The sequence below is a fragment of the Strix aluco genome, chromosome 2 (assembly GCF_031877795.1).
Source record: "Strix aluco isolate bStrAlu1 chromosome 2, bStrAlu1.hap1, whole genome shotgun sequence".
NCBI classification, from domain to species: Eukaryota; Metazoa; Chordata; class Aves; order Strigiformes; family Strigidae; genus Strix; species Strix aluco.
This window is the reverse complement of record NC_133932.1, coordinates 118,319,303-118,345,497: the sequence shown is the minus strand read 5'-3', so window position 1 is coordinate 118,345,497 and position 26,195 is coordinate 118,319,303. Positions and strand designations below refer to the sequence as shown.

At 43.0% G+C, this 26,195-nt stretch overlaps 2 protein-coding genes across 6 annotated transcripts in view; both read left to right on the top strand.

Moving 5' to 3' along the window:
• IFT88 (intraflagellar transport 88) overlaps positions 1-3,453 on the top strand; it is a 53,233-nt gene extending 49,780 nt beyond the window's left edge. For all 5 annotated transcript variants that reach the window (XM_074816053.1, XM_074816052.1, XM_074816051.1 and 2 more), the window contains 2 exons: positions 2,405-2,500; positions 3,199-3,453. In XM_074816053.1, coding sequence (XP_074672154.1) covers positions 2,405-2,500; positions 3,199-3,320 — 218 coding nt within the window. In that variant the 3' untranslated portion in view covers positions 3,321-3,453. The remainder of the gene's footprint in view (positions 1-2,404; positions 2,501-3,198) is intronic.
• A 9,901-nt stretch (positions 3,454-13,354) lies between these two features.
• IL17D (interleukin 17D) lies at positions 13,355-25,132 on the top strand. Its single transcript, XM_074816985.1, has 3 exons — positions 13,355-13,558; positions 13,732-14,042; positions 23,134-25,132. The coding sequence occupies exons 1-3, from the start codon at positions 13,544-13,546 to the stop codon at positions 23,447-23,449; spliced, it is 642 nt and encodes a 213-aa protein (XP_074673086.1). The 5' UTR covers positions 13,355-13,543; the 3' UTR covers positions 23,450-25,132.
• Positions 25,133-26,195: the final 1,063 nt, after the last annotated feature.

The window sequence follows — 26,195 nt, the reverse complement described above, 5'->3', positions numbered from 1 at the left end:
CCTGTTCCTGGTCATACGTTCTTGCTGCTTCCCTTGTGCTACTTCTAGCATTAATCTAACCCTTTGGTGAGTTGGTTCAGTTCATTAAATGCAGTAAATAATGTGTTTGGACAACTGAATCAAGTCTGAAGCCTACAAAGCTACATTTGTGTGAACAGCTACATTTGCTCACTGTAACAGCACTCACAATTTCATTTACTGTATTGGCTCATAAATGGCAAGTGGAGCTGAGGCACCAAGGTCGCATGCTGAACACCCTGCAGGCGTTTTGCTGCTCAGGGTGGCCATTTTGGGCAACTCAGTCATAGCAGTAAGTGCTTAGGGAACTTCAAAGCAGAGCAGTTGGTGAGATTTAGATACTTCAAGGGTTGGACATCCACTAGATGGGGAGAGAAAAGGGGGGAAAATTTGGCTTCAAATTTTGGACTTATTGTTTCATTCCATTTTTGGAGGTAGCCCTAATAAGGCTTAAGGGTCCTAGGATGTCCAAGAAAGCTTCTGTTTTCAATTGTTTATTTTAGGGCAGTAAGATGTACAGGTAACTTGTGGGTATTATGTTTATCCCAGCCGTTTTGGTTTGTCTACCATCCTTTCTTTTCTTCTAAGTTAATATAAAATCTTTCACCTTCCTCTGGTAGTATCACTAGAACCCATGTGTTTTCCTCCTTCACAGTTGAAAACCTTTGATATGCCTCCATCTTCCTCTTTTATTTTCATTACAGCCAGTTTTTCCTTTCTGGAACCAACCAATTAAACCTATGGAGTTTCTTTGACTAGTTCAGTCTTCCCCTAGTGTAGTTTCTACTGTATTGTTCCTGTCTGCGCATCTCCCTACTGCTTCTTCCAACTTTATTCACTTGTTTTCTGTCGCACAAGACTCTGTGCCTACTCCTATCCTATGCTTTCTCTCCCTGTTAAACGTTTTGTATTCTCCTCTAAACTGTCCTCAGAATGTTTTCATCCACACCATCTTTGAAGCTCAGCACCCACCTCCTTGCTGTGCAGGCCTGTCCAAAGCCCACTGAAATTAAGAGGCAGCCCTTTTGTAATTTCACAGCTCTTTTGTTGAGCCCCACCCCCCCCCAATCAAACCCATTGATTTCTTTCAGTTTCTCCAAACCCTTTGTTAAGCATTCACTTCTTTCATGAAACCTGTCAGTGAGAATTGATCCAAGGGAGGTTGATGTACATTAAAATAGATTTTCCTTGCTTTGAAGTTTCAGCTGTAAGCTGTATCTTGTAAACATATTAACTGTTTGATATGTGACTGTATGTATTAGATAGTTCTTGGAGCAGAGATATTGTCTTCCAATTCAGGGCTGAGTAAACTGAAGTCTGCAGCAGTATTTATAGAGAAATAAAGGTTTTGTCATTTTTGTGGAAGTTTTTTTGGTGGGATTTTTTTTAATAGTAACAATATTTATAAAAAGAACACTTATAGTAAATAAGACAATGGAAATGTGTTGCCAAGTCCACACTTTGTAATTAATGTTTGCTGAATGAAACCCATTTTTGCTCCTAACAGATGGAGGACTTCTAATAACAGCATTGTTTCGTGTTGTAAATGAGCATGTTTGTATTTGGTTGCATGGCAGGTCCTGCCTTGTAAATATACCAAGCCAAACATGAAACGTTTTCTCCTAGGAGAAAAAAAATCGCATAAAAATTCGTTGTAGCAGACGAGATTCAAAGCTTGCCATGAATGTGAAAAAGAGATTCAGAGGAGAACAGAATATTTAAAGTGTCTGGAATACTGCTGTGGCAAGAGAATGTTAATCTGACGTTGTCTGGGCACGAGGCAGCCCTCGGAGCCGACACATTCCTTGGGGCCCCGCTGCAAACTGAGCTGCCAGCACAGTGTTTACAGCAAGATGCAGGGCCAGGATGGTCTGTATACATGAACTGTGCCTGCCTGCCATGCAGACAGCACATGCCAAATATACTCTTCTAATTAAAAGCAAAGTTAGTGTTGTATTTAACCTTGACAATATTGAACAGGTGGATCATACTAATGTATTAGTAAGCACACAGACATATGAATGTCCATATACATTGTGACAGTGTTTATATTTATCATGCTTATTTTAACTCCAAAATGTGACTGTAATTTATAAGCAACGGAAATGTCAGCATTTGAAGCAGAAATATTTTAATGTGTTTACTCCAAAGTAAATAAGGCTGTATATATATATATTTAAAATTAAAACACACGCATGTGTGGACACAGTGTCCATTGTGTTTTAATGACCACGCATTACAAACGAGTACTATATCCATCATGAAAAGATGGTTTCATCCAAATCTTGTTTGACAGATAGTAGCTGAATTTATGTTGTTCTTGTATCATGATTTCACAGAACATAACAGCATGTTATTTATCTTCAACCTTTTTTTTTTCCCCCAGAGAGTGGTGGTACCAAAGGGGAAAGACTGAGTGCCAGACTAAAAGCTTTGCCTGGAACAAGTGAACCCTATGAAAGTAGCAGCAGTAAAGAAATAGGCAAGTGGGCATCTTATACCTTCTCGCTTTCCTGGCCCTCAAAGAGAGGGGAGATGGGAAAAACAAGTTATTGGAAGAGCATGTAAAAGTAAACAATTAGGGAAAACATCTTCCTCGTGAAATAAATGTGAAGAATGGCTTTAGCTTCATTGTTTGAGCTCATTATAAAGTAATTGTAATTATTAAGAGATGTGGCCCATGTGAATATTTATTACTTTCAGTATCTGTCTGCTGCATCCTTTAGTCGTTCTTGTGGTTCTGCAGTCATAAGTTCTTCACTAAGATTGCATTTTCAAAGGGATTTAGAAACCCAAATCCATGTGGAATGTGCTACTTCCTAAAATGCTCTTCCTTAACCAACTCATCAGTCTTGCTGTTTCATGCACTTTTTTTGTGGTCTTTTTCTCCCTTAATGACTGTAATAAAATAAAGATAATTTTTTTTTAAAAAGAGAAGGTAAAAATAAAGCTTCTATTGCTAGCACCCGGGTACTTTGCTCTTGTGCCATGCCTCGGTTCCTGAGTGCAGTATCTTGTTCTCATTCAGCGTTCATGTGCTCTTTCTGGTCTGCCTTTCAAAGACAGCTTACAGATATATGTAACGCTAAAACCCTCTCTTGTGTTTGATTGTATATGTTTGAAACAAAGCTTAAAATTACTTGCAGGTAACTGTTTCAAATGTATTTATTTAAACCCTAGATGCCTCCTACATAGATCCACTTGGCCCACAAGCCGAAAGACCAAAAACTGCAGCAAGAAAAAGAACTGAGGAAGATGACTTTGCTGATGAAGAACTAGGAGAGGATTTGCTTCCAGAATAGCATATGGCCCCCTCATAGTTTTTTTCTCCTTTTAAAAGTTTTAGCAGAAAAACTTTCATCGTGATGATTTTGTAGTGGATTTTGATATTTGTGAAATACTTTGGATATATGGTATTAAAAACATGGATTTGAAGTTGCAGTGTCTTTTATAATTGTTTTTAAAAAAATAATGCTGAGGTTATTTTACTCATGCGTAAAAACTATACAGGTATTCAAACTCATTGCAAACTCTATCAAATGCATAAAGCTTTTGCTTTCCAAGATATGTCCAATGATAATATGAAACACAGCAGCCTCTACAATTCCACCTTTCAATGTGAAATACCTCAAAGCAGTGTTGTAAGATTGAAAGTCCCATATCCTTCATCCAAAGCCAGAATTTAAGGCCTGTGAATTGACTTTCTGAAAATGTTGAATATGACCTTGGTCATCTTTAAGGCCCCAATTCAGCAAAGCATTTAATACTGATACTGAAGAAAGCATCTTAATTTTAGTCTATACTTAGCTGAACTAGGGCCATTTTGCAGTCTCTTGGCAACCTCCTAGGTACTTTTGCAGTTACAAAGATGAGGGTTTTATTTTTTTATTTCTAATGGTCAAGGGGCAGGATTTCAGTCTAGTTTGTTCAGATTTGTTAATTAGATTTCAGCTTTTGAATCTTATGTTGGTGACTGTGGCACTGTCACAGAGGTAGCTTTCTACAGCCTAGGTTGAGTATGTACAAAGATGCTAGTTACAGAAATCATTTTGCTTATGAACTGAACAAGTTTGATCTGAAGTCACTGAGACATATTAAATAGGAACATGGGGGTTCTAATTTATATCACTTTTCAGAGATAAAAATATTAGTCAGGTGTTGAGAATTTCCTAATAAATACTTGCAAAACTAGTACACTGGTGTGGCAGGGACTTGATTTTAAAACATTAGTGTGAATTTGGTTTAATCATTAGACTTTGGTTATTACACTTTGAAATGCAGGGATTCAGTCTTCTGAAATTCCCAATGCTCATTCTCAGTGCTGGTGCTTAGACTGTTTCCCAACACCGGAAAGTTCTCTTCATATCTTCATGAAATGTTCATTTCAGGTTTCAAAAATATCTGCCGGGTCTCATAAGATGTCTCTGCAAGTGGTCTGTAATGGCAGAGTTGTAGGAATGTAGTCCTGTGGGGTTTATGGTACGTTAATGAACCGCTTTACACGTAACGTGTTTCCCACGATACTGGTGCAGCACTCGGTCTAGGACTGCACCCGCTGCCGCTTGGTGGTACAAGCAGAGAACATTCAGTGTGGTTTATGGAACATCCTGAGGAGCTCACCAGAGAAGAAAGACACAGTAAGCCCTGGGGCCTGGTCCTTCTAGAGGATGGAGACGAGCGTGAGAAGGAAGTGGATGCCACCTGTCTTATTTCTGCAAGTCTTTCCTGTGCTGCAGTTAGAGAACTTAGCAGCAGGACAGAAAGGACAAAAAGATGACCTAATCTGCTGCAGCTAGGGACAGAAAGGGAACGAATGAATGGCTTATGTGGCTGAAGAGCTTGGATACCACACTATGATGCTAACATGCCAGAGCAGTCTTTGGCTTTTTGACTGTTCAACTTGGCTGAGGAGACCTTCCGTATCTTTTAGCATGAGAAATACAGAAATGTGTTGCCTCTCTTGTCCCTGGTGAATCCCCAGTTTCACTGCAGACTTTACCGTTTTCCTTTTTTCCACTCCTTGACAACAGCCCAAAGCCAGCGCACGCCTGTCAGCACCGAGTCTGTGTGCTGTTGTCAGCTGGGTATATTCTGGGTCCGTTGTAGAGCCAGCAGGAACTTGCTGTCTCTGGCACTGGGCAGCCCTGACCTCTTCACCAAGGCCACCCCTGCAGCCCCACCACTGCCAAAACCTTGGCACTGACACCCAATACAACAGTGTATAGTTTTAATATTTTCAGTGAAATGTCAGCCAGCAAGACAAAGGAGGGGAGATGGCGAGGCAGTTGAGCTGAACAATCATCAGAGAAGGACTTGGACAGATGATTTAGCCTTATGGTCACACTTGAGAACCAGCTTTCTCTTGCCTGTACTTTGCTGCTGTATCTACTGCTCTGGTCATGGGATGACATTTTCCTGGGTATCACGGTAGTTCTTTTCTGTCAGGTTTACAGTCTTGGAAGACCTGGACCTCCAGGATGCAACATGCCAGGCAGGAGGGAGCACGTGCAGCTGCAGACTGCAGTGGAATGACGTATCTGACTAATCGCAGTGGGGGAAAGTATTTGGGACCATGGCAGGGAGCACAGATGAACCTGTGAAACAGTGCACAGAAGAAGCCAGGCAAGATACTGTCATGGTCTGCTAACACAAAACCATTTGAGTAGAGCATCTAATCAAACACTGCAATTGCATAGATGTGTCCATAATAAAGTGGTATGAATTACTAACAATTTGGGATATGGTTCATGACTTAGTCTGTAGAAACACTCCTACTGACATCAGAGAGATTTTGATTAGCAGCAGTTTTCTTGGTTGGTTTTGCCCAGATGCCTAACTGTACATCATGTAAAAATTTATGTTTTTACAAACAAAATTGCACTTTTGTTCCACTCTTGCACAAATTGCGAGGAACTTCTGGACCATGTTGTTTCCTATAGCATGAGGATCTGATCATATAATGCTCTGGGTTATGATGTATTTGCATGTTATTTTGCAAGTACAGTTGAGCTTGTTCTGAACTGACAGAAAGCCATGTGATCCAGCTCCAACACTGGAATCATAAGTCCTGCTGACAGTCAAAATGATTTAGCCCAGGTTCATGTCCTTCAAAACCATGTTAACTATGGGTACGTCTCTACTAGAACTGCAACATTGCCAGGTCAGGCCCAGAGCAGAGGAGCTGACGCAAAACCATCTGCACTGTAAGACCAGCAGCATGCTCCCCAGTACAGTTTTGGCCCGTCACTACCAGCAATCTCCCAGACAATTCCCTTGCATGACCCAAAGGTTAGCCTGGGCCAGGAACCATTCTCCATAAGCAGCTTCGGTGCAGCCTCCTCCTTCTGCTGTGTGAGATGTTCTGTGTGAGGGAACACAAGATGTGACATCCCACCTGAACTCAAGGCTGGAGAGTGATCCCTGATGGGGACTAATATAACTGGAATCTGTTCAGGGGGAAGAAGCTGTGTGCACACACCTGCATGATTCAGGCAGCTCAGGTCTCAAAGGAAACATGGCCATGCCAGTGGGGGCTGTGTCTAAAATAATTACCTGGGTTATACGTGATTATTGTGCTATGTTGATGTGATGACCCCGTCCTGGAGGTAGCTTGGTTGGCATTTAGCTCAGGTGGTGTGTGAGTTGTGTTCCCTGCTGCCATCCATGTAGGCTGCCCTCAGTCCTGCAACAGGTCTCAGAAACTGCAGGAGTGGAAACACTCCATGAGCTAAATAATTCTACCTTCACCCCAGAAATTCAAGCAGAAACATTTACGCACTTTTGGTTGTGCAAAACAGACTCCATCTCCAGAAGCCATACTGCAGATATGTGCTTCCAGTGCCATTTAAGTCCTGATTTTGTGTTTATCATTCTGGAATTAGTAGATCATTTAAAACTCCTGAATAAAGTTCTGGTAAATGCAATAGGATTGCTATTATATCAGTTTGTTTATTTTTTTATCTTAGGAGGGCAGCAGCATTAACCTAGGAAAATGCAAATCTTCTTGAGGAACTGACTTGTGAGCTATTTTAGCTTGTATTATCATCAAAAATTTATTGGTCACAATATTAAAAAATCCTCAGTTGACCACTCACACCTGAGATATTATGTAAGTCTTCTTCAGGATACACTGAATTCAGTTAGATACAAAGTTACCTTTCTCTTTACATGTATGAAAAATGTCTCTTTGTGCAGTAGGCTCTCTGGTAATGACCCTATGAGTCACTGTCACTTTACAAAACATACAGAGATTCATTTTCCTTGGATAAAGGTGGAAAGTAATCACAGCAATTCTATCCCTTGAGACAGACATTTGTCTTCTTGATTCTCTCTAGAGTCTTCTATGTCTATTACTGCTTCAAAAGTGGACAGGGAAAAAAAATCCTTTGAGAATAGCCTCTTAGAGCAGAGGCTGTGAACTCTCTGTGAAGAGTTGGTTACCCTGGTGATGAGCATCTTGGCAGTATAAATAGCCAAATATAAATGATTACTTGGGTAGTATTTCATTTATTTATAAACAAGCCTAACTCCACAGTATCAAAGCAAAGCATTCTTATTCACACATTTAATGTTTCACCCTGAACATCCTTCACTACAGACTGCATAACTCATTACTTTTAAAACAAAGCTATTCTAGAGTAACGTGGGAATTGAAAGCTGTATGAAGAAAAGATAAACAGTTCTGCAAGTCTTATGATGAAGGGCTGTTTCTCTTCTTGGTTCCTTTGCAAGTGTAGTATGAGACCACAAGAAATTAATCTAATTTGCCAAGCTTTGATTGTTCTTGATTTCAAAGGCATGGATTCTCAGCTTTTCAATAGAAAGGCCATTTTTATCCTGTTTGCTCCTCAGTTTCCACCTTTCAAAATGAAGGCCATTAAGGATTCTCCATTTTTCAAGAATTCAGTTTTGCAAAGCTAAATATGCTGAGATCCTGCTGTAGAAGATGCTGTGCCATAGAAGCTTCAAAGTGGTATTACAATGCTTACAAATGCAGGGAAGAGGGAATGGGAACAGAATCAGCAGCGTGGGTGACAGGTTATCTGCAAACAGAATGTCAAAGAGAAGGACGTCTTTGGGGAGTAATTTTATTCTCTGTCTGAAGATTTATACCTGCTGGTGATGACAGCTGAATGTTTGTTCCATACAACAATATAAGTTGTTCAACTTGAAGACCTATATGATGATTTTTAAATGTTTTTCACATCACTATTTCAGATAGAGATGGGATCTTGTTAATGTACACGCTGCTGTAGCAGGATGGGGATGAGCATTTGGAATATGCCAGTGTAGGGCAACTGTATCAGTGCTGGGACAATCACATTACAGTGGCATCATTAATAATGCTTGTCACAATAATGTGTTTTATTTATGTGAGAACCATAGTTTCTGGAACTGGCTGCCATGCCAGGGCTGCTATGGAAGAAAACAATCCCAAGGAAGAGAAAGTCCCTACAAGGTTGCTCATTGGTGGTTAATGTGTCTGGGAAGGGCTACATTCTTACACCTACTGGCAGGTTTTCATGACCATGTTAATGGTTCAGAAACAACTTTCTAAATTATCTTAATGGTCTGATGATAATATATTTGAATAAGATTTTTTCTCCTGCAATGACATATTTTTCTCCAGCTGTTAGTAACAATATAGCACTGAAGATACGAACCTTGTGTGGTTTTTGTGCATTTCAGTGTTTAACATTGCATGAAACTCTCTCTGATGGAATCATGTGCAGAAAATGTTTCTTCTTACTAATATGAACTCACTAAAAATGTCTGCCTTATTCTTGCACAGCTCAGTTTTCTTTTGAACATCCTGACTTTCTCATAGCAGAGTTGTGTGGAACTGAATTTATTAACTACCTAGCATGGATTACTATAGTGTCAATCTCAGGAGAGAGGCAGCTGCCACTCCCAAGTATAACTGTTGCGTTACAACCCCCAGAAAGAGCATTTAGAATATTATGTAAAGGTGAAAGAAATAGTTTTTCTACTACTCAGTATATTTCCTTCTGTCTCTCCTATCAGTGGCAAGTTTCTCTTCCCCTTCCTCTCAAACTTTTCCCCTTTGACTTGGTTAAAAAGGGATAATGTAAGGTGAATAAAGGAGGATGAGAAACAGTAAGGCACAACATGAAGCTCACTGGAATCCAGTAAAATAGAATGTGAAGACTGGATCATATTAGAATTCATAGACGAAATGATTGCATAGAAGGTGAACTGCTATCTTAATTTGTAAAACATTCTGGGCCAGGAAAGCAGAAAGTTTACAATAACATATTGTTGAAACACTAAGGGCAACACCAGAATCTTGGGAGACTATCAAGAAGAACACTTATGAACCATAAAAAGTAGCTGTCATTTTTTGACAGCAGGTACAAAAGTGCTTACAATGTATTAGAAAACAGAAGTCCAGAAATCTTCTAAGGATCTAGAACATCGTAATAAAAATGTTTATATTGATATGAATGATAAGGAAATGTGAACACATGGGTGCAAAATACCAGCAGGAGAAGGGCTATGAAAATGGCATGTGTTGTTGACATCTACAATAGCAGGTCATCAAGATCCTAGCACACATCTACCTTCAGTTTCTCAGGACAACCAGATCTGAAGCAGGGACACTGACTAACTCCTGATGACTCACAGAGGTGGGACATGATCCAGAGATTAATTGCTGTCAGCTCCTGATGAGTACAATGAGACACATCCAAAAGCAGCACCCTCCTAAGAATAACCCAGTCAGTGCAGGGAATAGGCTTGAAAACTGGTACCCCTTGTCCTCCATGTCATTGCAAGCCACCCTGAACAGACTCTGTGGATATAGGTGTCAGTGCCTCACTGCTCGGTGGACTACCTACATGCATCTTGAGGTTTATATGTATGAAAGTGTGTTAGGGGCTGAAACCAGCTGTGTTTTACATAAATGAGTATTTCCTTTCTATGAGATACCACATCGAGCTACGTCGTCACTACAGTCCTGTGACATGTATTTCTGCAGTCGTAGAAGACAGTAGTCATTATTTCTGTCACCACGGGGTTGGTGACACAGCCAGCCCAGGATGGGTGTCTCCTGGCTGCCTGGGAGATGTGGGACTGACAGCCTTGGCCTGAGGCTGGGAGAGCCCCAGGCAGGGAGACAGGGGCTGCCCATGGCAATGGAGGGTGGCTGCTCCGGTTGTTGCTATTACCATGTCTTTTACAGTCGCAGTCTGTACTGCAGCACAGTCTCACAGGCAGCTGGGAGCTCCCCACAGCCTGTATGAGGGGAGCTCTGCACCACCTACCCTCTGTGTGAAACTTCTCTCAAAATAAAGTTTTTTCATTCATAAACCCACTGGCTGGTTCTGGTTCCTGTGGTCTTTTGGGGGAAGCTTGTTCATATATATGTACGGAAATCTCTCTCTATAAATCTGTATGTTATACAGGGACACTTCCTGACATAAAGGAAGCGGGCAGCCAGTCAGAGGGTGCTCTGAGATCATATGGGTATGATGATTTCAAAACATGACAACTGTCCGCGCACAGTTGGAAACAGTGTGAAACACGTGGGCTATGACATCATCAACAACGGCAATTGCCATGTATGCAGTGGGCAAGGGCTTCCTGTTGTCACCTACTGCTGGGAAAGCTGTAAGGGCTGGCTGATCCTGCCAGCCAGCCACAGGCCAGGATGAAAACATGTGGGCCATGAGACTGTCAGAAATGGCGACTACCTGCCATAAAATGGCATCTGAAACAACTTGGTGGCCTCTGTGCATGTTATGGGAGGGGATTTCCCCCTCTGAGACCCTTCTACAGCTGACAGGAAGAGGTGGCTGGTGTCAAGAAATGGCTGTGAGCTAATCACAGAGCGTATGAAAACAAGTGGGTCATGTTTTACAAAATGGCACCTTGGTGCCATTACAAAGAGCAAAGAGTCATGTCCTTCAGGCAGCGGGATGAGGCAGGACGCAGTCTGTGGGCTCCATACCGACCTCGCCACCGGGTCTGCTGTTGTCAAGGGCATGGGTGGGATGCTCTGTGCTCTGTCACTGGGAATTTTCACCTGAAGCCATTGAAGGAAAACATCTCACTGCCTTGTCTGTTTTCTCTTAGAAAACAGCCATGACCTGTTTAAATCCCTATAGAATCACATAAAGGTGCATATGGCTGCTATTCTGGATTTATTGATTGAAATATTATCATATATTGCATCAAAGCCAGGACAGACTTTTTATTACTAAAGATTTTTTCTCAGTATTTCATTATATAGATATCTTAAACCCCCTCAAATTCTGAGAAAATTATAAATCAATGACAATGAACCTTAGTAATATCTTAGTAACTTCTCAAAGTCATGGAAGAACCTAAGTTTTGCCAAAGTCTATAAGTGAATTTTTTACGACTCAGATGTCTCTGGGGCAGACTATGCCATGAGAGCCAGCACAGCGCTCTTTCAATTGCTGTGTAATGGAATCTCGTTTGCTGCCCTTCTGTGATTCTTATTATCTGAATCAATGAGATTGCTAATCAGACAATATGATGCAACTAATGTACAGAATTAGAATATTGTCTAAAGACTCAAAGCCTTAAACACATTGGCAATTTAATGTCTGTGCCATTGTTTCCTCTCCTTCTACTCTGATTTTGTGAGGCAGACCCCTCCCAGAAATGTCAATGCGTATAAAGGAAGTGCATAAAGGTAATGTTTTGCAAAGCCAAGTGTGACATGCTCATGCTACTCAGAAAGCATTGAAAAAAGATACTGGTTTATCATAGGAAGAGTAATATAAAAACATCTGTGATGATAATGACACAGTCATGTTGCCACACATATCACTCAAAGGTGTTGAAGTAACACGAGGCCAGGTGCAGTGTAGAGCTCAGGGGGTTAGACCGGGCTGAGCTAAATGGGCAGCCGCCTTGCCTCAGTCTGTCACCTGAAGATACAACTGCAAAGGAGGGTTTTTGATTCGATTTGAAACAAAGTCCTTCCTCAGAGTCAAAACCTGATTCAAATTCCATACAGTTCAAGGTTAAGATACTGCTCATGAGTGATACTGACCTGTGATGCATAAGGTACCAAAACCACTAAAAATCACCGTTAGACTCAACTCAATGACTTTTCAGAAACCACGAAATCAAGTCACTCTATCACATTATGAATGCCAGGTCATTCTGTTTCAATTCCAGTCTGGTCTGTGAAACTGATGTCCTGCATTTCTGTGGTTCTAAGCTGCGGTTTCACAACTCTTGGATGACTTATGAACCCATCTTCCCTTATTCTGGATTCGTATTTTCATATTTAACCATCCTTATGCTAAATGCCTTGATAGACATGCAGGGCTTAATCCTAGTGCCCCAAATATTTGATTCAAGTGATAAATTCAAAAGGCTGTTTTTAGTGCAAACCATTTCAGTGGACTGCATCTTTTATGACCCAAAGTACTACAGATGCTTATTTTTGTGGGTTGTGCCAGAGACCCTGAATATATTGCATCATGTGTCTGTTAATAGTACTGGTAAACCAGCACAGAATGGACAGAGAAGTGATTAGACTCACCTCAATCTCATTTAGAGACGTACGATGCAAGTTTCTCACCTTCTGAAGTAGGCTTCGTTTTTAGTCAGCAGAGAGTGACATTGTAGCGGGTGTCCGCTGTGGGCCACCCCAGCAGGAAGATGATGAACGGGTGGATGAGGCCTCTAGAGACAGCTCGAAGCGCCCCCACGTTTGCCAGCCCTGTCTTCATGCGGGACGTCAACCACCCCAGTGTCTGCTGCAGAAACAACACAGCAGGGCTGCTTCTGGAGAAACAAACCAGAGGTGCTACCTGGAGCTGGGCACGTCGGAGATCCCAAACCCTACAAGGGACAGTGCCACCGATCCAGAGTGACAGCAGCACTCCCCTCCTCAGCTGCAGTTCCACAGCCAGAGCTGTGCTATTCTCAGCTGTAAGTCCCCACATATTCGCTCATCGGCCTTGACACTTTGGCTCCGACTGGGCCAAAACCATCCTGGCTCTGCCTCAACCTCGTGCCCTGCCCCGGTGGGTCCCACTCGAGGCTCAGGGGCCCAGCGGGCCTGAGGAGGGCCCGGCCCATCTCCCTGCCGCCGAGGTCGTGGAAGGGAGAGCGCTCGGCTCCGGCAGAGCAGAGGAGGGCACGGGCCGCGCCCGCCGCCGGCGGGGGGCCCCGACAGCGCCCAGCCTGCAGGGAGAGCCGCGGGGCTGCTGCGGCCGCGCCGCGGGGCTGGGCAGCGGCTGGTGGCGGAGCCAGCCCGCCCGCGCCCGCGGGGCTCTCCCCGGTGGCCGGGGGCAGCGGGGCAGGATGGCGGGGCCGTGCCGAGTGCGGCACCGGCCGGCTCCCGGCGCTGAGCGCTCGCCTCCTCCGTGAGCGCCTAAAATGTTCCTGGCATGCGAGGCCAGGGGAGATGCAGTGAGGAGCGGGGCACTTTTCCAACAGCTCCTCCGCCGACAGAGCCAGTGGCACGGCGCGGCTCCGCAGCCCGCCGCTCTCCTCGGCTTCCCCGAGCCGCCCGACGGCCATGCAGCGCGGCAGGGTAAGGGGCTGCGGACCGGGGACGGGGCAGGGCGCCCCGGGGAGGGGGAGGGGGGGCGGGGGGGGAGCGCCCCGACCCCCGGGGCGGGGGGCTCCGGGGCGCGGCGGGCGTGTGTGAGGGGTGTGGGGGGGGCGCGCCCGGTCCCAGCCCCGCTGACGGCGGCGTCGTTGCAGGTGCGGGCGGCGCTGGCGGCGCTGCTGTGCGCGGCGCTGCTCCCGCTCCCGCTCCCGCTCCGCCCGGAGGCCGCCAGGGCGCCCAAGCGGCCGGCGCGGACCCGGACCTGCGGCGAGCGGCCCGAGGAGCTGCTGGAGCAGCTGTACGGGCGGCTGGCGGCGGGCATGCTCAGCGCCTTCCACCACACCCTGCAGCCCGAGCCGCCGGGCCGCCAGCACAACGCCAGCTGCCCGGCCGGGGGCCGGCCGGCCGGCGACAAGAGGTTCCGGCTCCCCGTCAACCTGCGCAGCGCCTCGCCCTGGGCCTACAGGTGACTCCGGGGCGCCGCGGGGAAGGGGGGGTTCAGCCGCGTCTAGGGGCGAAGCGGTGCCCGCGTCCCGGCGGGCTGAGGAGAGCCGGCTCCTCCGTGCGGGACCCGCTGTGCCACGCGTGCCCGGGGTCTCGCCGCCCTTCCCGCGCAGTGCCCTCAGGGCGGCTGTGGGGAGGCGGCGGTCCCGAGGGGCGGCGGCTGCACCGAGCAGCCGCCTGACGGAGGGGCGTTAAAGTCTAAATAGGCACGTGTAAGGTAAAGATATAAAAACTACTCGTGTGAGGAGTTTGTCTGACGAGCAGAAAGAGAGGCAAAAAATGAGTGAGGTGGCGCAAGCTGTGAGATGGAGCTGACGCGCACCCCCCCTCCCGGGAGCACAGACCACCCCTCAAAAAGTCACTTTTGGCAAATTGTCGTACGTGAAGCTCACTGAGAGGACCCTCAGCAAAGGACCATCACCAGGAAAGCCCCGCCGCACTCCCTGGCAGCCCCAGAGGGGCTCAGATGCTTTCCCCGAGATGTGACTCCCGGCGCTGTGCTGGTTTCTGAGATACATCGGAGCACAGTGTGTGCTCTTGTTACAGACCAGCAGAGCCGTATCTTCACTTACCCCACTGCAAACACTCCCAAGGGCTTACTCTCCAGTTTGCTGTAGGAGCATAGGCAAGGAATGAGTACTGCCATTTTTTACATCTGTATTTTCAGCCCATGCTTTGTAAACCCCCCTCCCCTGAGGTGGAACAGGGGCTGAGTCTTTTTAAGGGGGCCCAAAAATACCTTAGTAAAGCAAATCTGTTGTTAGGCTGGTTAATACACAAAACAAGGATCTGCACTTCTGTAGGGAACTCTGGAAAAGCTTGGAAACCACTGGTCTAGAACACTAAACCCAGCGTGTTGATCACATTCTCAAGTCTTCTGGTAGTTCTCTCTGAGTAAGACTGACAGAACTGGGTTCTCTATTTTCGGCTTTCTGTAAAGACACTGGAGACAACAGGAAGCTAAAACATGCACAAACTTAAAAGGAACTGACTTTCTTGCTACTTTCTGTACATTATCCTTTGTATATACCTTGATGCAGTTACTGTGTATTCAGCAAACTTGAATATCTCCTTGTTAGTGATCTCCAATAAACATTTATTTTGTGGCATGGTTTTTGCCCACTTTTAGTTTAAGAAGTAATCCTGTTGAGAGAAAAATGGTTTATTTGCTCAATAAGCCTTTCATAAACAAAGTATTTTTAGAAATAGTATTTTTAGTAATACATTTTCTGTAAGCAGACTGAGGATTTTTTAAGCTACCTAAGCGGGCAAAAAGCATGTTGAACGGAACACTTATCATTAGGCTCAGGTATTTTTTACATTGGTCTTGCCAAATACTATCAGAAAACTGTTCTTCTGGCCTGAAAACAGTGCCTTCCATGCTCACATCTCATTGGGCATCTCATTTATTTTCAGTTGGAGCTCTGTATAGGTTTACTTCTTAACAGAGAACCAGCTGCCATTTGGGGCCTGGCTTACAAAAAGTTTATTAAGAAACTGTAAATCCACTGTACTTTTAATCAAAATGTTTTCAAACAGACCACTAACCATTCACATACAAGTAACGATGACATCTTCAAGCTAGAAATTTTAAAAGATAGTGAAACAAAAGTACTACACCATTAAAGGCAAAATCTAAAATTACATTTAGGGGGAAAATTGTTTCTCTAGGGTAAAGAGGCCTCAGTACACTGTCTAGTTAACAGTTACAGCTTTTTTTCTCGACTGTATTTTTACTGTATCATGAGTGTGCAGTGAGACGGCAACAGCCATTGCAAGATGTGTAATGGAAGTGTAAAATATAAAATTGCTCATTATGAACAGTAACATGAATTTGTTATTACAACCTGCTATTTCATAGATTTTGAAGCCAGATAAAAGCATTATGATCTGTAGTGTTCACCTGGTTACCCTGGCAGCAAGCTCCCAAATCCCATTAGAGCTAGTGCGTATCTTTGAAAAGGACATGCAACTCTCCATTAAAGGTTGCAAGTAATGGTACATTACGTCTTGTCAATGGTTAACCAATTCCACTTCTAAGATCCCAACAATTTCTTCTCCATGGCAGTGGTGTTATGCTGAAAAACTGCATACAGCTCTCTCCTTTAACACAGAACTTTCTTGACAAGCCTACATACATTTAATTCTTTTAATCCTTCCTCACTGAGTTGCTCCCCTTCACTCATCTTGCCAAGTTTCATTGCTGTCTCCTGAACTGCCTTTGAATGACCAGAGAGGGTCTAGTAATGAATGCCCAGAAATTAAGTCACTGTAGGCAGCCCCTTTTGTGCACCCTGGTAGGACACCCCTCAAAGCATGAATTTGACTATTTGAACCCTGTTTCAGCGTGTCTCACAGACATCCTGCTCTCCAACTTCTTTTCTGCCCCTAAAGAGTTACAGTGCAATTGATTTCTGCTCTGTGCACAAAGAGTCTTTTTTCTTTTTGACCTGCGTTTTAATGTCTGAGATATCTCCTGCTGTTTCTCTGTCTTCATTGGTGTTACAGCAGTTCCCATTGTTACCATCTGCAGATTTCATTAACATACTGTTTATACTCCCTACTCCAGGTCATTAATAATAAAGATATTAAGTCTGTCTCTACTTACCTTCCCCTGCATATCTCCCTAGGCACCTGTTCCCAGCTGTTTAACACTGCTTCTTGTAATTCTTCTGCTCACATGACCATTCAGTTCAAGTCAACTGAAATTTTTTCATATCGGCTTTTGTGAGAAAGAATCAAATATATTACTTGGGATCTGTGTATAGCATTCACCCTGCTGCATCGCGTATATCCAAGTTTGTCATTCTGTTTAGTGAGGACGAATTAGGTTTGCTTGGCTCAAAGTACAGCTAATCCTTGTGTGGCTTCTTTCCTTGCCTTTGTTCTGTGCTTACTATTTATTTTCTATTACTTGGTCTTTAATTTGGTTATACAAAACCCAAGACTTACATCATTTTTGGCTTGCTACAACCCAGAGACACGGGAGTTGCACATGGATTGCACCACAGATTCATCTGGTCCACGATCCTGCTGCTGGCAGCAACCAACAGTTGGTATTTGAGGCAAAAGTTAGGGGAAAAATACTAGCTCGCCTGCCTGATACTGAAATTCCATCTTGATGGCCACAGGAGATCAGTATATAACTCAGGACACAAAGTTTAATCACATGAATCGCTCTTTACTCTGCAGAGCTATAGACAGCAGAGTTCCCTGGAGTCAGCTGAGTGGAGTGAAATCTTGAGCATACTGGGTTTGCTTAGCACTTCAGGGAGTTGGTCTAAGAATTACCCAGGATTTTTAAAAAATAGAGCCAGCGACAGAAGCTCTGCCATGAAATCATCATGGCATGAAATCATCAGGCCAACTGTGTGCCAGTTTGTGACATCTGTCCAGGAGTTGCTTGTCCTTTTTAGCAGCATTACATGGACAGCCAGTGAAATCCAGAAAGCCTGCTTGTACGAGGAGGTACTGACAAGGTCCTTGGCGATTGCTATGGTTCATAGTTGTCTTACCACCTACAGATCCCTGCCGACAGCACAGGATGGGTGCTGCTTCTTAAGAGAAGCCATAATCACTGTGAATCTTTACCAATGCAAGCTGTGCTCCAGAGCTGCACACACAAGTTGCTCATGGACAAGAACCATTATAAAAAGAATTAATTTTAAATGCATGCCTAAACATTTGCAGGATCTGATCATAAAGCTCACAGTAATGCTTGAAAAATCGGATCCCACTGAAGTCAACAGCATGTTTACAGGTAGTGTTGATTTGTGATTCCATTCATGGTACTGCAAAGCACAGGTTCCATTCATTAACCAGCTGTCTACATCAGCGCTGTTTTTATTCTCTGTTGTCTTAAGGTTATAATAGCATTCATAGCTGGTTTGTAGGAATACATTCAGAGCCTTCTGCAAACACACTTCTGCACAAATTTAGCAAAAATTATTTATGTGTATTCAAGAAGTCATTCCCATTTCAGAATTTCCAAATCTCATGGCTTCTGTGTCTGTCTCTGGGACCTAATCCTGCATTTACTAAAAGTTAATTTACAGTGATTTAATTTCTATTGTTGGTGTTGATCTGATCATGAAATCCCACGTTAACTAGTCCCTCTCTCAAACATTGCCCAGCTTGTTTTTTCTGCTTTTCGAAAACTGGTTTCAGTTTATAAGTATCCTTGGTTTGTGCTAATCTACATAAAATCTTAATAAAAGTAATACAGGCAGGTCTTTTTTTACTGGTAAAAGCCAAGCTTGTCTGCAATGCTTTTGAAAAAAGTCATGCAAGAGGGCTTTCCTTTAAATAATACTCCAGTGATTTTCAAGGACCTTATCCAAGACATTTTCCAGGATTTAACATTATCATGTAGCACAGTGTGCATATCCCAAAGATGCAGCCAAGGGAAAGAATACAGGGGGATGCAGAACTGCCGTCCTTTTTATTTGAGTACACTTGTACAACTCTTCAGGAAATCAGTTAGCACTAGGTGATTTTATGCAAGCACTGTACTTACTACCTGTATATAAAACAAACTAATCGTAATGTGAACAAAAGAACACCTGCTATAGAGAAATAAATGTCTGGCCAAGAGGGAAAAAAAAGTTGTTAGCTCTTAATCCTGTATTTCAGAGTGCAAAGTAAAGGGATGATGATCTGCTTATTAGACTTCTGATAACATCCAGCTGTTAGCCTAGTGCTAACAGTGATTTTTCTGAAGAGTCAGCGGTATCTGCCTGCCCCAGCACAGCATCTGACCCTCTGGATTTAGAAGCTTGGAAACTATGAAGTGATAATATTATTAAAAATACTACATATGAAAGTAGCAGTACAGGACAAGACAGGTTAAGTCTTTGCAAGAGTTTTACTTCTGACAGAAACCTTTGAGTTTCCAGGCTTAGTACATAAACGGCAGGAAGTTTGTTTTTCACTGGGAGCTCTCAAAGCACTCGTAGGGTCATAAGGAAAAGCAGCCTAGAACTAGTCACACTTCATTAGCAGTTCCAGTTCAGTACAAACCTGCTTCTTGTTCCAGCAGATTGAAACACAGCAGCCCAGCATAGCTCACTGCTCCTGTCATTTGTAAATCAGGAGCGCTGGCTAGGCAGAGTTAGCCTTACATACTGGCAACCCGAGTTCACAGGACAAGGGCAACACTCATCAAAATGTCTGGGCTGTCTAATTTGCAGCAGTGGCCACAGCAAGTGACACAAGGGTGCAGGGGACACTTGGGTACCAGTGGAAAGTTGCACTTCTCTGGTCCTCCCACCACTCTTCCCAGCTGCTTCTGTTGTGTCCACCCCAATTGGGTGCATCTTTCACTATGTATGCCAAAGAGTCAGTGGAAACTTGGAGCATGTGTTTTATCCGGTTAATTAACCTGATCAAACATGTTTGCCCTGTTCTAGGAGAAGACATAAAAATATGACTTGTAGTGCTTGGAGTAATGGAGACCCATCACACTACAGCAGCTGAGGCTGTGGTCATTACATGCACAGAGTGATGATGTTCAACACATGCAAGCAGAGGAAGCAGGTCACGCAACTGCATTTATACGGCAAGGTTACTGGTCTTTATTAATGGTTCAGACCCAAATCAGTCTGGGTTGCCTAGAAAGATAAAAATGAGGCTTTCGTTATATGGCCTTTCTTAACAAGTTTGAGCTGAAGATGCAGAACCTCAGATATGGCTCCAAACTTTAGTGACGTTTGAGTTCAGCGTTTAGTTTCAGGAGGCATTACTTAGAGTCTTCAGCCTTAAAGTTCTGGTATGGATGCAAAACTGTGTCTATGTTTCGGATCCATCTTTGGGTTTGGATCCTCTCTGATTCCTTTTAATCATCATATGATGAGTAGAGGTATCTAAATCAGACTTAGCAATATAAGGGATTCTTCTATGGAAAGTAGAAAACCACACCACACCGTCTTTCCAAAAACCCCTCATTTATACCTGACTTACGCCATGTGGGAATTTGGAGGGGGAAGTTTATTGTAGACCATGATTTCAGTGACAGTGTTCTCTTGTTATTAGTGAAAACTCTTATGTTTGTAACCAGAAGCGTGTTCATGCTTTCCAGTAACATCATAAACCAGGTGCTAGAGATAATACAGTAGAGGAAATACCAATGACTTGACATACGGTGTGTTTAACAATCCAGCACTGAAATTATTCACACTTGGGTTTGAAATGGGAATGTATCACGGCAGAAAAGCCTGTATTCCACTTTCTTTCCTTCTGCTGGCTACCAGACATTTTATTTCACATTGGTGTGAGATCCTGTAACATTAAGGTATTTCCTGGGGAAAGTAAGCAAGTATAAATGGGACAGAGAAGCTTTGCAAAAAATATCTGCAACATCACAGATGTCTGGCTATGAGAAAACTGGTCATATTTTTCTGTGTGGAAAACAAACTTCTTAAAAAGACAAAGAATCCAGATTATATGGTCATTGCAAAAAAAACCCAGCGTCTTTTTGATGACAGGATAGTCAAGTTTCTGTTTGGCTGAAGCTGTGATTCCAGATTTGGTTTAACCTGAAAAACTGGTGATACTTCTGAAAAGGGCAGCTCCCTTCTGCCCCCATCTACAGCTTCATGCTGGCTTGTTTGTGTAGGGTTCTGCATATATGCGGCAAGACAGCTGAAGGACCAAAGTCCAGCTTTTGTTGAAGTTACTCTTCAGTGGAACAAATTCCCTGATCAGTCCTGTGACCAGAAGAGCGTGAGCTGATACCAACCCAGGAGCAGAGGCGAGAGGGAGAGCCAGGCTGCCAGTTTTGGCAAGTGCAGATTTTGTTGTAATGGCACAATCACAGCCTGAGGCAGACTTACCCTGCCTCTTCCACAGCTGAAACCTCTTCTCATCGCAGAGGCTAACACTCTGATACCCGAGGAAGTGGTACAAACCTGGGGAAACGCAATTTAGGAAACACTTTAAATCTACTGCAGTTTTCGATCGGTTATTTTGAAACTGCTGTGGGAAGGGGGCATTGTATACTCCGTAGTTTGTATCATCCAATAAATAATTACACTGATGACAGATATTTATTAATTTTTCTTACGTAGTTGCCCCACTTCGTCTACTGCATGGTGGTCCTATCCCAATCCCAAGTAGAGGATGGCTTAAAACCCAGTGCAAGAATTTTTATTGGTTTTGCAGCACTTCACATCACAGTAAACATTACAGGCTTGAACATACTCTCTGATATCAAATCTTTGACTGTTACTCAGTTTTTTAGACTCAGCTGCTGTAATTTCCCATCCAAACACAGGCAATGATTGATGCAGTTTGCAAGAAAAAAATGCTCTGCTTCACTGTTAGGAAAACTTACCAAGTAAAAAGGATGTGAAATACTGCAAGAGAGCCTCTGGGCAGGCTGAGGATCTCCTCCGGAGGTTTTTAAGAACAGGCTGGACGAACATGGGCAAATACATCTGAGCTTGCCTCATGGAGGCATTTGGAGTAGGTGATGTCCCGGTGTGTCTTCATGCTCTCTGTGTGCCAGTAACAGCCTGTAGGATACTTCTGCTGTGCACCATGTGTAGGTCTAACGGTTTACTGTGTGAAAGTAGGAGCAGGGGGAAAGGGCAGAAAAAGGTTTTCTGTTACCTGACAGGTGGGTGAGTGCTTCTGATAACATATGTGAGGTCAGCATCATCCCAAAGGGGAGACAGGCTCTCAGGGAGGAGCACGGGGAAGTGGCTGGTGGCACTTCTGGGCTGAACACTTCTCCAGCCAAAGAGAGCAGCCATCCCTCTCCAGCTGGACAGTGCAACCTGTGCTGAAACAGGGCTAGTTTTGTACCAGTGTGAGAGTAGAAGGTGATCTGGAGGAAGCTTACAGGTACAAAGAGGGCAGCTGGCATAGAAGTTAAAAATATTAAAAATTCCTCTTTCTCTGGAGGTGCAAACATCTCTTCTAGACTAATGACATGCCGTTAGTAATAACATAGAAGTTACAGCCATGCCCAGCAATTACTTCCAGTATAAGCACGAAAAGCAAGTAAAGAACAAAGCAACAAATGCATCACCACCACAATAAGCAGTGTGGCTACACACACCAGTACGTATACTCCACTGTGTACTTAGTCTTTTATTTCAAAAACCGAGCAGACTTTATCAGCTTTTGCTCTCTGCTAAAAGCAATGACTATAGGTCAGCCAGGATCTGTATGACTTGAGACCATAGTATCACATCTTTGTTTCTGCATCCAACAACATCCAGAGAGGAATGTTGGAACTTGGACATCGTTGATTCAAGCTATACTTAAGTTACAAGCTTTCTAGCTCCTGCTAATCAGGATTTTCCAGAGACAGGGCATTAATAAGGAAAAAGAAAGGGTCAAACAACAAACTAAGACGACAAAAAAATAGAGGCTATACTCTTGAAGCTTTGGGCAATGCTTTACTTCAAAATGTAGCAGGAGAGGGCAGAAAAAACATTAACTTTGCAGTTTATCTCAGTGTGGGCATGCAAATGTTACTCTTCTCTGGTTAGAGGAAGAGACCGTGGAGGTGAATTAAAGAAATAGAGAGTCCTGCTTTCAAGAGGAAGGCACTTTTATAACCCCAAGTATACTAGAGGGCAAAAACTATTGCAAAAATAATAGTACAATCTAATACTATTTAAATTATAAAATTTTAAAACATCATGTCATAGCTTCAACAGTAATAATGTTAACAAGGATTTGTACCAAGTTTTGAAGAACTCAAGGCAGATCAAAAGTTTGGAAATGCCTGGGGTCCTTTTTAATGCTCCGTTTACCCATTCAGTCCAAAATGCAAAACTTACTCTGCTTAAACCCTTGAATCTCACAGTTTGGAAAGCCAGTCACTTCATACTTCAGTGTGCACTGTAGGACCTAATCAGTTCTATAAGTTGTTCATGTTTTTTCTTTGTGCAAATAAGAAGCCAGACAGCAACAGCTACAGCTGTTTTTCCTGGCAAAGAAAACAAAAACATTATATGGTCAAATCGCGTTGTAATAATGTTTCCCAGATTAATATATCTATTTTTAGAGATACTAATGAATCTTTATTATTTACTTCCCTATAGAATTTCATATGATCCCACAAGATATCCTAAATACATTCCTGAAGCATACTGTCTGTGCAAAGGCTGCCTCATGGGGATCTTTGGCGAGGAGAATTTTCACTTCCGCAGCACCCCTGTGTACATGCCAACAGTCATCCTCCGTCGCACGTCGTCCTGTGCTGGGGGCCGTTACGTCTACACGGAAGATTACGTCACTATCCCGGTGGGCTGCACTTGTGTACCTGAGCAAGAAAAAGAGGCCGAAAGTGTAAATTCCAGCATAGATAAGCAAGAAATGAAGTTGCTGGTAAGCCAGAACAAGCCATCATCAGAATGAAGAATATATAGAGAGTCGTGTTACAGTATTGGCTTCACATCATCATTTCACCATCTCAGGAAACAGCACCACAGCAGCAAACACATTGACTTACCCTCTTTTTCTACTTACAGTTATTTCAGTTATAAGATGGAAAGTTTGTCCACTCACTCAGATCATTAGAGATGACAGTTCATATTAAGAACTTCTTTAGTTCATGTAAGTATTTGTTGCAAATTCCAAAGTAGCTTTCTTTTATCTTAGAGCAGAATTTTATCCTTGCTTATTCACAGTAAATTTTAGAAGATGGATGCAACTGTAAGACATGCTAGCTATTCCTATAGCAGACTATTGGTTGTAGATATTTTTAAGGAATCTCTTATACTTTACTTTTAAATACTCTTATATAAAAACCACACAGCTGCCATACATGTGCCAAATCAGCAGTTAAAAGGATAATTTCTCTGGCTGCGAGAGCCTTCCTTTATATTGCATATCTCAAGTCTAAGCAGTGTTCTTGGCTGTTACATATTTGGCTATTTATACACTACACCAGGGAAACCTTTGCTGAGTTTGAGTCATTCATGAAACAATATTCCATGAGTTTGCTATTTTTAAACTTGCCAAATTGCAAAGGGTACAAAAGTGTTGAGAAAAAGCATGCTAGAATATTGTAAAACTGCAGTGGAGTTTTCTGATGTGGACTAAGTCTAATTACACAGAAAATGTCAATTAGAAAAAACACAGTTTGGGTCCCAAGAATTCTGTATTAGATTTCATTCATCATTAACTGCTTAACTATTTCTTGTGACAAAACTGTATTCTGTACAGTTGAAAGGCAAAAACCTTTTTCATGTTCGGAGAGGAGATGCCCTATTTTAAAAAATTAAGTATGAAGGATAGGCTTCATCTCAGGTACACTGCAGATGAGTTAACAGGCTGGGTCATGACTTCTAGATGCTACTGAGGTCATTGAGGTGAGTCCCAGCAAATCCAAACTTGTTAAATCCAACTGATTTATACAATTAGTGTTACTCATTTTCCTCTGTGCTACACATAACAGACAATCACCTGCAGAAGAGCTTAGTCTGTGGAAGAGCAGTCTTCCATCGTTGCAGTTTACGAGAACTTGATGGCAAGCCCTAGCCAGAAACCCTAGATACACAAAAATTTGCGTTTCCAGAACAAGAGACTGAAGGTTGACTCAGTCTAGTGAATGAGAATCAGGAATAACCAGGCATACCTTGCACAAACAGAACTCCTCTGAGGGCCAGAATCACCCAAGTAAGTTGATAAATCTCTGAATGCACAGCAGAGAGTATCTTTTACAGCTCATGACTGCAATATCATTACAAAAAAGAATGAACACCATATGCAGCAATGTATTTGCTACATCAAGAATCTCAAAATTTGGCTTCCTTCATAGTGGAGAAAGTCCCTGCACTACACAAACACACGCTTCTTTGGAGTGTCGTTGGATGAAGAATGAAAAGACTATAAGCTAACCAGAATTAAATAAAAGTTAAGTAGAGAATGAAAATCATATGACAACTCCTTGTCTTGGTGCATAATTATTGACTGTGCTCTTTATGACTCAGTCTAGTATAACAGTATTTTTATAGTGCAATCTGTATAGCTTCTTACAAAGCCTAAAACAACTTTAAGAACTCCAGAAACCAATAAAAGATTCCCATCACAATGTCAGATTGAAGTTTATAACTGTGTTTCTTGTGCAGATGCTTTTCCACAGTTGTAGTTGTTTTCAGATCTGCGTTTCCTCAAATTGTGATGCTTCTATCTCAAGGGGATTCTCAAAGAAAGGTTCAAAGAAGGTCATAAAGTGTTTATACTACTCTGAGAACAGCTAATTGCCTAGCTGCTGCCAGCAATTAAAGGTAGTTACCTGTTCCCTGGAGAATGTAAATACTTGCAGCAATTACAGCCACTTTTCCTTCCTCCTAATGTGGAAGAACTTCTCGCCCTCTGAGAAGAGGGAAATGGTAATCAAAGATAGAGGGGCTGTAAAGGGAAGCAGACCCGCAAAACTGGAGAAACACTTCATTAGATGATGCTTCAGCAGTCCAAGATCTTATGGTTTCACTATTAAATTGTGGGGTTTTTTTCTCCACACACACCCTTTAAATAGGATGAAGTTGTACCTTCAGAATCCACAGCACAGAAAGCAAAGTCTTCACAGTAAAAGGCAGTAAAAACCCCCAACAACAACAAAAAAAATCCCAAACTACACAGCCCTTAACATTTAGTAAATACCCAGAGGGGCTACCAGCTAAAGCTCGGGCTAAACACTGCCCTCCAGCAAAACTCATCTCTCTGCCCACACCCTTTTGTTATACAACTCTGCACAAATTAGTTACTAGAGCACGTGGATTTATTTGCATGATGTGGAGAAAAAATCTCACTTTTTGTTGCAACTCTCTTGTCCTGCAGGCATAAATGATGGAATCGGTTTGAGGTTTTCGAGTAACTAGAGTATGTTCTGGGGATTCCTGGGAGTCACAGGCTAAGATCAGGTAAATGGAACACAATTGGTTTCGCCAGTCCAGAAAAACAGATGCTTTAGCTTACATACAGCTTCAGGAATTGGATGACTGAAAGGAAAGTGTTAGAGAACTGCAAAACCCCAGTGGATCAATAGATCATATATGTTGGCGACGTTCTTCTCATCATACTGCAACAAGTGCAGAAAGCTTCCTATGGTTACAGGCAACCTCATTTTATCTTACTTAGAAGCCCCATTTTCCTTTTT